Consider the following 11659-nt stretch of genomic DNA (forward strand, 5'->3'; position numbering starts at 1 on the left):
GCGGCGCACTCACCAGCCCCACCGTCAACACGTACAAGAAACCGGTTTTCCATCAGAACAAGATCCAGAAACCCAAAGGCCCACCTAAACAGCCACAGCTGCACTATTGCGATATCTGCAAGATTAGCTGTGCTGGTCCGCAGGTGAGCAATTGCATTAAATCCACATTCAACTTCACCCAGAAATGAAATTTCCCTTATTTACTCAACCTCAGGCCATCCAAGATGTATCGTCTGTCATTCTTCAGCCGAAGAGAACTTAAAGGGATAGTTCACCCAAAAATTCTGTCATTAATTACTCACCCTCATGTCATTCCAATCCTGGAAGACCTTCTTCGTTCATCTTCGGAACACAAATTAAGATATTTTTGATGGAATCTGAGAGCTGTCTGACCCTCCCATAGACAGCAAGGTAACTACCACGATCAAGGTCCAGAAACGTAGCAAGGAATCGGTAAAACAGTCCATGTGACATCAGGTGTTCAACCGTAATTTTACGACGCTACGAGAATAGTTTTTGTGCGCAAAGAAAACAAAAAGAACTACTTTATTCCACAATTCTTCTCCTCCTCATCCTGTATGCTGTGGCGCGCCGCCGTTATGAAGAGAGTATCATGACGCATGCGCTTGCTTCCGCTTCATGTAAACAATGCATGCGCATGGCGCTGTTGCTTATGTTAACACGCACATGCATCAGCACGCTCATGCATCATTTACATGAAGCGGAAGCAAGCGCATGTGTAGTTGAATGGTTGTTTTTTGTGTCAGTTTATTGTTACCCATCTATTTGATCTGTTTTCGTCTGTAGACTTCAATTTTAATTCATATCTTTTAACGGCCGATTTCTCAAAATGAGTTTTTGCCTCTACTTCAGTAGCACTTACACCAAGCTTATTCCCATCTGTATTTTGAAGAATTTTACTGAGGGGCAGTGTTGGGGTAACACATTAGATGTAACACAAGTTATGTAATCAGATTACTTTTTTCAGGTAAATAGTAAATCATGCATTACTTTTAAATTTACAGTGACGTTTCAAATACGTAACGCATGCTTTCCCATTATTTAATGACACCTCTCCCATCCCTCTGTTGAGAGAAATAGGCACATAGGCACTTCCTTCCTTCTTTTGGTGTGAACAGTTGTAAAAATAAGTTATGGTTTATTTGTTATTAAAAAAACACATAAGAAAGCCCATCCAAAGTGACAGAAAGTAATGCAAAAGAAGCGTGATGCATTACTTTCCATAAAAGCAACTAATTAGTTACTTTTTAATGGAGTAATGCAATATCGTAATGCATTACTTTTAAAAGTAACTTCGTTCATATGTCATTCGCCTGGTTTTGTACAACATTTTATTCCTAAAAGCATTGTGAAAGTGAAGTTTTTTCTTGTTGCTGACAGTGTTTTCTGGGAAATGCATGCAAGTTGGTGCATGTTTAGATAGATAACATTTCATTTGCATATTTATACAACGTTTCAGAAAATTTTCTTTCTATTTTTAAAGCTATCAGTCAATGGAGGACGTATGGTGATATCTGTTAGTTTAGTTTTTATATAGTTTCAACCATTTTCGATGGCTCAAAATCCATATTTAGACAGCTTCAAAGTAATCCACATGACCCTAGTTTTTGTCTTTTTATTTTTTTTTGTTAAGAAATGCACACTGTTTTGTATTACAAGTTTTCTAAAATGTTAAGTTAAAACATGCCAGTCAGGCATTATCTAATTAAACATGCACCGATTTGCATGCGTTTCCTCAGAAGAAATCTGTAAGGCCAGGTTCAAAATTCTTGTTTCATTTTGCTGACAAATTACAGTCAAAAGGTTTTACAGAAGGGATTCTGGATTAAAGCAATAACCCCCAAGAAGCCATGGTTTACAGTGAATTTATAACAGCTAAGCGAAGTGCCTAAAACCCCCTTAGCTGTTATAAATTCACTGTAAACCATGGCTTCTTGGGGGTTATTGCTTTAATCCAGAATCCCTTCTGTAAAACCTTTTGACTGTAATTTGTCAGCAAAATGAAACAAGAATTTTGAACCTGGCCTTACAGATTTCTTCTGAGGAAACGCATGCAAATCGGTGCATGTTTAATTAGATAATGCCTGACTGGCATGTTTTAACTTAACATTTTAGAAAACTTGTAATACAAAACAGTGTGCATTAAAAAGTGGGAGTGTAGAGGGTGGGAAGAGGGGAGAAAACAACTAATAAATCACAGACCTACAACACACTCATTATACAGACAAATGAATATTAAAATATCTTTAAAACAGAGAATAAAAGCAGTCACTTTTTGTTTACTGTTCTTTGAAGTTTCGGTCTATATATCATTGTTTGCTGTGTATCACAATAATCCATCGCGTTCATGATCAGATGTACCGCTGTATCAGTGCCCTTATTCTCGCATATTTCATTTGAAAAAGAAATATGTGCGCGCATACAGTGCTGGTTCATATTTGGAGACTATAAAATATGAATTAAAGGCGGGGTAAGCGATTTTTCAAAAACACTTTAGAAAACCGATTCGGGCCGAATAGCAAAACAAACTTGTAGCCAATCAGCAGTAAGGGGCGTGTCTACTCATGATGTGGAGGAGAGAGAGTTCAGTGCACGGGACGGACATTAGCGAGCCGAGCAACAGAAAGATAGAGGTAGTGGATAAAAAACAAAAGAGGAAAACGTCTGCGGAACGATAAGGCAAGAAGTAGGACTTGTGTAAATAGGTGTGTGGGGTGGAGCTATCAAAATAGGGACGAGACACCTTTGGGGTAGGGGCGTGTTTGTTTTGGTGATTTCAAATGTCGACATTGGCTACCAGAAATCTCTTACCCCACCTTTAAACACGCTTGCTCCAGTCTGGATATGAACTAGGATCTGCACAGCGAGTGTTGTTAAACTCGTCACGGCGTTTAGTGCAGAAACTGCTCTCTCATGCGCGCGCCACGTGTTGTTACATATTAAATATTGTTACGGTCGTGTTTACAGAGATGAACTGACAGCGTGGAAGCTCGTTCTTCTGATTTGAGTTCTCCGCTGTAAGATGACCTCATGCATAATACAGTGCAGTGATTGGATCGTAAGAGTTCATTCTCATGAATAATACTGAGAAAAGCTCGGATAACTGATGACGTAGACGTGTACTCTCCAGCCACGGCAGCCAATCACCACTCCCGATTAACGCATATACGTCACTTTCCGTGACGTTGGTTCAACTTTGCTTTTTGAACCGGAAGAACTAAATTAGTACAAAAAATGATCAAATAACCACTTTTCTCTTAATAATAGACATAATGAGTGCTATTATTGTTTTCACTGATGAGCAACCTGTACATATATGTTATCATCTCAAAAAATGCGTTTTAGGGTTTCATGACACTTTAAATGTGTGCTTAATAAATTCAGAATACTGTTTTCAAACATTTTATAAATGACTTTGCAGAAATTGTTTGCGACCATGAGAATTTGCAGAAGTGGTTTTGTGAATTATTTTTTGCAGTTACACAAGTACATAATATAAAACTAGATTTCTGAATGATTAAATGGAATTTGTTTGCATTTACGACATTTACATTGGAGCTTATGTGAATTTATGATAAATTTATATGACTTTACATGATGATTTAAGTCATTATTTGTGAAACGTGAGCAGAACAAATTTGGGTGTAAATCATTTTGACTATTTGTTTTCAAAACAATTAGTTTTATGAATGACTAGCACAGAATTTTTTTGCAATTATGAGAATTTACACAAGAATGCTTTTCCGAATTATTTACATAGTCTTCACAATTGCACAAGTTTGTAGTATAAAAGGAGTTTTCTGAATGATTAAAAGGATTTTTTTCCTTCAATTGTGACATTTACATTGGAGATTAAGTGAATTTATTATAAATTTGTTTGCTGTTGCAACTGTGTACGTAATGATTTAGGCCTTTTTAGTAAAACGTGAGCAGAACAAATTTCTGTGTAAATCATTTGGAATACTGGAATAATTAATTTTACAAAATGACTTTTTCAGTTAAAAGAATGGTTTTGCGAATTATTAACTATTTTGTAGTATAAAACTACTGAGTGATTAAAATGAATTTGTTTCCATTTGCGATGGACAAAAATTAATAAATGTATCACTCATCGTTGCAGTAACAAATTTTAAATGTTAAAGAAAGTTTTATGAACGATTTACGATTTACACCTAAATTTGTTTACATTTGTGACAGTTTATGTAAAAATGTTTATAAGACCTGTTTTCACACAATACCGTTCAGCTCATGTCTGCTAAATGAGGCTAAATGTGTTTAATTTTTAGTTTAAGCTCCGTTTTAGTCACAAAGTAAAAAAAAAGTAATAAATGGCCTGATGTTTCCAGTGTAGGGATTATAGTTGTCTTTTGCGTGTCACTTCACCTAAATTTCACCTTCTTATCTTAATTTCACCAGCATTTACGCAATCAGTGATCACACTGATCGCAGAAATAGATATTTCCTCTTTAGTGCATCACTCACAAAACCCACATGATGGGAATAGATGATGTACATCCTGCCTTGAAGAAGTAAAAGCTCCTTTTCAGTCGTCATGTTGACGCAATGCGTCTTTCAGATTGTAACATGACATCAACACAGAAGTCTTGCTCAGTCTTTTTCCTTTATATAGTTGCGATATTCATTCCAGATAATGTAGCTCAGCAGGGTATGAGTTAATAGATTTCGTGCAACAAACCCTGCACATCTTAAACATTTTGGTAGCATGGTTACGTTACGAACAGCCATCTTGCAGAAACATGAAATGAAGTAAATTCCCTAATATCCATTCCTCTCCAGGCAGCAGAACGTCCACACCAGCTCCGGTAAAGCTGGAGGAGGCGAAGCCGTCTGTGGTTAAGATGGACGCTTTGAGCGATGATGAGGATGGTGATGGTACTGGAGCTCAAGGAGACATTCAGCCTGTGGGACACGATTATGTCGAAGAGGTGAGACCGTCCAGTCAAAATATTTCATTATTTGTCTTGAGTAAAACTTGATCAAAACGAGTGAATCTGTCTTTTTGTCAGTGAATCAGTCAAATTGATTCATGAATCATATTTATTAGCGGATCGGTCTGAGTCAAAAGGATTTCCTCTAGTACTGTAAATGTGTGTGACATTCAAGGATAATTGGATGTGTGTCATTCCTTTGAAGGGGTTTAAGTCTCAGATTCATTTTTTCACCTCAGGTTCGAAATGATGACGGAAAGGTGATTCGTTTTCACTGTAAACTGTGTGAATGCAGTTTCAATGATCCCAATGCTAAAGACATGCACCTGAAGGGACGGAGACACCGGCTGCAGTACAAGGTGAGATGTCACCCTGAAAAAAAACATCTTTGTATGTTTAAAAAAAAATATATATATATATATAAATATATTTGTGTATATTAGGGCTGTCAAAATGGCTGAAAAACTAAATTAAAATGTTTTACTTAAATATTATCAATATTCGAATTATAATCTAATTTAAAAGGCATAATTTCAGTTAGGGGGAAAAAAAGCTTTTGGCTTCTCTCCTGAGGCCACAAGAGGGCGCATCGAGCAAAATATTATGCACGTTTCTTCAAAGCATAATGTTTAAATGAATGTTTATAAACCTTATATAACTAATAAAGTTGCTTAATTAGAAACAAAACAGCATCATGCATGTATAATTTAATACAAAGGACCGAAAACCAATCACAAAGAGTACTTTCTTCATTTAAAAACTTGAGATGCAGTGGGATGGGGAAAACCGCCATAAAGTCTTGAGACATGTTTTTGAAAAGTTGAACTTGCATTAATTTTACAAGGCTTTCTAAACATGCGGCTCTCTTGTGCGAGACGCGAGTGCAACGGTGATAGATGTCCCTCTAGAAAATGCGATAAATATGCGTTCTTGCGATATTCATTCCAGATAATGTTGCTCAGCAGGGTATGAGTTAATAGATTTCGTGCAACAAACCCTGCACATCTTAAACATTTTGGTAGCATGGTTACGTTACGAACAGCCATCTTGCAGAAACATGAAATGAAGTAAATTCCCTAATATCCATTCCTCTCCAGGCAGCAGAACGTCCACACCAGCTCCGGTAAAGCTGGAGGAGGCGAAGCCGTCTGTGGTTAAGATGGACGCTTTGAGCGATGATGAGGATGGTGATGGTACTGGAGCTCAAGGAGACATTCAGCCTGTGGGACACGATTATGTCGAAGAGGTGAGACCGTCCAGTCAAAATATTTCATTATTTGTCTTGAGTAAAACTTGATCAAAACGAGTGAATCTGTCTTTTTGTCAGTGAATCAGTCAAATTGATTCATGAATCATATTTATTAGCGGATCGGTCTGAGTCAAAAGGATTTCCTCTAGTACTGTAAATGTGTGTGACATTCAAGGATAATTGGATGTGTGTCATTCCTTTGAGGGGTTTAAGTCTCAGATTCATTTTTTCACCTCAGGTTCGAAATGATGACGGAAAGGTGATTCGCTTTCACTGTAAACTGTGTGAATGCAGTTTCAATGATCCCAATGCTAAAGACATGCACCTGAAGGGACGGAGACACCGGCTGCAGTACAAGGTGAGATGTCACCCTGAAAAAAAACATCTTTGTATGTTTAAAAAAAAATATATATATATATATAAATATATTTGTGTATATTAGGGCTGTCAAAATGGCTGAAAAACTAAATTAAAATGTTTTACTTAAATATTATCAATATTCGAATTATAATCTAATTTAAAAGGCATAATTTCAGTTAGGGGGAAAAAAAGCTTTTGGCTTCTCTCCTGAGGCCACAAGAGGGCGCATCGAGCAAAATATTATGCACGTTTCTTCAAAGCATAATGTTTAAATGAATGTTTATAAACCTTATATAACTAATAAAGTTGCTTAATTAGAAACAAAACAGCATCATGCATGTATAATTTAATACAAAGGACCGAAAACCAATCACAAAGAGTACTTTCTTCATTTAAAAACTTGAGATGCAGTGGGATGGGGAAAACCGCCATAAAGTCTTGAGACATGTTTTTGAAAAGTTGAACTTGCATTAATTTTACAAGGCTTTCTAAACATGCGGCTCTCTTGTGCGAGACGCGAGTGCAACGGTGATAGATGTCCCTCTAGAAAATGCGATAAATATGCGTTCAGTGTGAATGGCTTGGTTTCGGTTTTGATGTAAACAACATCTTCCCTGCATTGATTATCTTTTTCTGCAATATTTTGAATGAACAACGTAGCAGCACCGCATCTAGTGGGTTCAACTGGATAGGCTAACAAAAGCATTAAAATGCAATGACATTTACATCGCCATCGCATTTCGTGCGCCACTGATAATACTGCCTGACGCACACCTAAAATTTGAATGCAACGTTTTTGCATTCGAATGTGAATTTTTATTTTAAATTCGACGAATATTCGAAATTCTAATTTTTTTGACAGCCCTAGTGTATATTAATTAGTATAAAATTCATTAAATAATTATTTATATAATAAACATGAGTTTGTAACATAAAAAAGTAAATTAAATACTTGCCCAGTGAAAATTGCTTCATGTAATTAGATTTTCTATTTTATTTAAAACTTAATGGACTCAAAGAAAAACGGAACAAAATAGTCAAATTAACAGTCAAAATAGACAGTCAAACTAACATGATAAAACACTAAATCCTGCAGGGCTGCAGTTATTGACCAATATTTTTTTATTGTTTTTCAGAAAAAAGTGAACCCAGACCTCCCAGTGGAGATCAAGCCCAGTAATCGAGCGCGGAAACTTCTGGAAGTCAAACTGCGAAAGCAGAAACAGAAATCTGTGCTGAAGAGACAACAAGAAGACGAGCAGCACTGGCACCTGGAAATGAGGTCTTCATCAGCATTCACACCATTTCTGTGACAAAGTTTTAATTATCTTTTCTAACGCTAAAACCTTGATTGCACATTTCACAAGGCCTTTTTTATAGTCAAATTTCTGTGTCGTCCAGCAGGAGGTATGAGGAAGACATGTACTGGAGGAGGATGGAGGATGAGCAGCTATACTGGGTGGAGATGAGGCACAGAATGGCCCCGCCCCCTCTCATGGGCCGGCCCAGCATCCCGGTGCCGCCCCTATTGGTAAATACACATTTCAGACGGACCAAAACTGTTGCAAGTTTTGATCAAATTTCCTAAACCCTAACCAAAATAAAAGTACAATATATTAACTCCCTAACCCAAAAACAGAGATCAAAAAGGTTACAATAAACAAAAACTTTCTCCCAACCCTCTATATTTACAATGATATACGAAATATTTACAATATTTACAGGCAAACAGACACACACACAGCCAAAACCCAACAACTCTCTCTCTCCCTCTACTCTGGGGAAAGGAAGTGACATCGGGGCTTTTAAGGTGTGCCTAGTTTCGAATGCACCAATCCAGATGGGCCAATCATTAGCCTGCAGGAGCCAATCAACATTGTACCTGGACACAAACACTTTCAAAACAAAAGAGAGACAGAAACGAGAGAATACAAAACAAAGGGTTGTAACAAAATGGTAACAATTCTCTTATTTATCTTTAGCCAGTGCGACGGCCCGATTCGCCAGACGACCGCCACATCATGGCCAAGCACTCGGCCATCTACCCCGTGGAGGAGGAGCTTCAGGCCGTCCAGCGAATCGTGTCGCATTCTGAGCGAGCTCTCAAACTGGTGTCTGATTCGCTGCTGGAGAAGGAGGCGTGTGCTGCGGACGACGACAACAACGACGTGACGGACAAACTGTGAGGACTCTTGCCAGCTAGCTTTGCGTTTATGCTATTGAATAGTAGTTGGAATTGTAAATTGACATGCTTCCTCTTGGACAGGTCGGAGTCTCAGGCTCGTGTTCTCAAAGGAGTCATGCGTGTGGGAATCCTGGCTAAAGGTCTCCTCCTGCGCGGCGACCGCAACGTCCAACTCATCCTGTTGGCGGCCAAGAAACCCACCACCTCTCTGTTGAGAACTGTTGCGGAGCAACTGCCCAAACAACTAGTGGTAAGCTTGTCTTTTTTTAGAGAGTTGCTATGCATGTATCAGATGTTTATGTTGAAGCTGCTGAAAACCATTATTGACTTATGACCTGTTTATGCTCACAACTTTCCCACTTGTGGTTTTATCACCATTTTTCACTTTGTTCTGGCTGCTACATGATGGAAACCGCCCACATAAGAAATCACATCGTCCCACGTGTTAAATTTATGTATAGCAACATGTAGCTGGTTGTGTGGTTAACATTTTGCAATTTCTTAAAGTAGGCCTAAAGCTTGGCTGTCATATGTGTGACTCTCATTAATAAATGTCCAGGTTGTCTTTCAAATTAAAATCAAAAAAAAAAAAAAAAGTTTTATATAATGTTTACATTTATTCAAAAATATTACAATTAAAATGTATTATATTTTGCATCAAGCAAGTGAAGAGCATTTTAAAGCCCATTAATATTTTTTTTATCTCTGACAATTAAACATTTCCTAAATTGTCATTACCACAATTCAGCAATAATTACTCATTATGGTAACATACAGAAAATCATAAAGAAAAATTGAATTCCATTTCAATTAAATTAAAAAAATTCTTTACCGTAACATGCAGAAAATTGTATATTAAAAATAGTTTTATCACAGTTTGACATATTTCATAAATTACTTTCATAGCAATGAAACATAATTCCTAAAATGCCATTACCGCAGCACAAAACCTCATTACTGAAACTTGTGGAAAATTATTCTTTTTATTTCAATTTAACATGTTGTCTAAATTGTCTTTACTATGATGCAGCAAAAACATTACCATGACACAGAAAATGCATTTTCAGGACAGAAAATGACAGAAAATTATAACATACAGAAAATAATAAAGAAAATTATTTTCAAGACCGTTAAACATATTTCCTAAAATGTCATTACTAAATTGTAGCACAAAACCTCATTACCGTAACATGCAGAAAATTATGGTTTTTATTACACTTTTAACATATTTTCATAATTGTATTTACTATAATGCAGCAAATAAATCATTACCGTAACACACAGATAATCATAAAGAAAATATTACTTTCATGTAAATTAAATGTATTTCCTAAAATGTCCTATAATGCAACAACAAAAAGTCATTACAGTAACATATATATATATATATATATATATATATATATATATATGGGTCAAAGACATTAAAGGTGATGTGTAAAATGTCACTAAATGTAAAATAAGTCTCTGATGTCTCTGAGTGTGTGTGAAGTTTTAGCTCAAAATACCTTACAGATAATTTTTTATTGCTTGTTAAAATTGCCACTTTTAGGGTATAAGCCAAAACGCGCCGTTTTCGTCTTTCCCTTTAAATGGAAATGAGCTGGTGCTCCCGGGGAAGTGGGCGGAGCTTCAAGAGCTCAAGCTCCGGCTATACCTAGCCTTTGCATATAAACACTCCACTATTAGTAGAAGCCTGTTATCTTTACAGAAAACACACTCGGTTTTAAAGTCAGTCATCTGATTGTACTGTGCATAAAAAATGCACTTTATGAATTACACAGACGGGAGCACGGCGCGATAAAAATAACTCATATAAAACTTTATAAGCCCCACTTGTGATTATGAGCTCGACTAATTCCAGCGGTCGACTTCACATTGCTTTCATATGCAATTTTAACTCCCACATTCCTATTTACGATCATTCTGCTAGCATGTGAAGGCAGCATCAGTGAAAACAGACAGACAATGGTAGCTTTAGCAACATTAGCCTTACAGAGCGCTAAGAAGCTCTTTCAGAAAGGCAATTTGGAAAACTAACGCTTGATACTTACTTCTTCTGGAGGTGTAGCTGGATCACGAACAGTTGGCACTGCTCCATCCTTCAGGAGCAACTTTTGTGCAAAACCTGCTTTATACTGACCCTCATTCACAAAGCAGTCCGGTGTAAAATGATTCGCGCAGACATAAACAAATTTCAGTAGAGTTGAACCATGCAAAAGTGAATTTTGCATAATAGGTCCCCTTTAAGATATCCGCATCAAAAGACATTTACAAAAGTGATTTTATGTCCATAGAAAGCACATTAAATGCAAGTAAAGTGTCTACTTTTAAGGTTTCAAATAAGTTTTTGGAGAATAAAATGTCAAAATTTGGTTGAAATAATGTTACGTTGTCATTCGGTGTAACGCAATATTTATGTAAAAATTCAGACAGCATGCTTATTCTGACTTGTACATATTAAAATATATAAAAGAATAAGGGAGCATATTAAATTTGATTGTGTTTTAAAGTGAAAACACAAACTTAAAGTGTTCAAGTAAAAAATTCTTACTTACAATTGGGCAAAACCTAGGATACTGGCAAATTTTAAAAATGTAAAATAACAACTAATTAGTATTTGGGGTGAAGGTAATTAGTCTTTTAAAATGTCATAAATTGATTTTTGTTGTAAATGTGCCTCATAAGATTGTTACACTGAATGACATTTTAGTGGGTCTCTTCTGTAAATCAGGGAAAAATGTATGATATTTATTTTTTGCTCAGAAAAACTAAAACAAAATTGCAATTAAATTAACCAATTTTTTTTTTTTAAATTGGGAAAAACAACAACAATTTAAAGCAGTATTTCACTTATTGTTTTTATGCTTAAACCCTTTTTCGTCTTTGACCCAT

The 11659-nt window shown here is 36.3% G+C and overlaps 1 protein-coding gene across 2 annotated transcripts in view; it reads left to right on the forward strand.

Moving 5' to 3' along the window:
- The first annotated feature begins 4823 nt into the window (after positions 1 to 4823).
- Positions 4824 to 11659, forward strand: part of LOC107566358 (zinc finger RNA-binding protein-like) — a 12684-nt gene continuing 5848 nt past the window's right edge. The window contains exons 1-6 of one of the 2 annotated variants that reach the window (XM_016251790.1): positions 4824 to 4967; positions 5210 to 5329; positions 7716 to 7861; positions 7984 to 8110; positions 8562 to 8761; positions 8846 to 9014. In XM_016251790.1, coding sequence (XP_016107276.1) covers positions 4881 to 4967; positions 5210 to 5329; positions 7716 to 7861; positions 7984 to 8110; positions 8562 to 8761; positions 8846 to 9014 — 849 coding nt within the window. In that variant the 5' untranslated portion in view covers positions 4824 to 4880. Of the gene's footprint in view, positions 4968 to 5209; positions 5330 to 6072; positions 6217 to 6457; positions 6578 to 7715; positions 7862 to 7983; positions 8111 to 8561; positions 8762 to 8845; positions 9015 to 11659 lie in introns of those variants that run through there. The other variant, XM_016251789.1, reaches the window with a different exon arrangement.

This window comes from Sinocyclocheilus grahami, unplaced genomic scaffold (genome assembly GCF_001515645.1).
Source record: "Sinocyclocheilus grahami isolate Dianchi unplaced genomic scaffold, SAMN03320097.WGS_v1.1 scaffold1070.1, whole genome shotgun sequence".
In the NCBI taxonomy this organism is placed as follows: domain Eukaryota; kingdom Metazoa; phylum Chordata; class Actinopteri; order Cypriniformes; family Cyprinidae; genus Sinocyclocheilus; species Sinocyclocheilus grahami.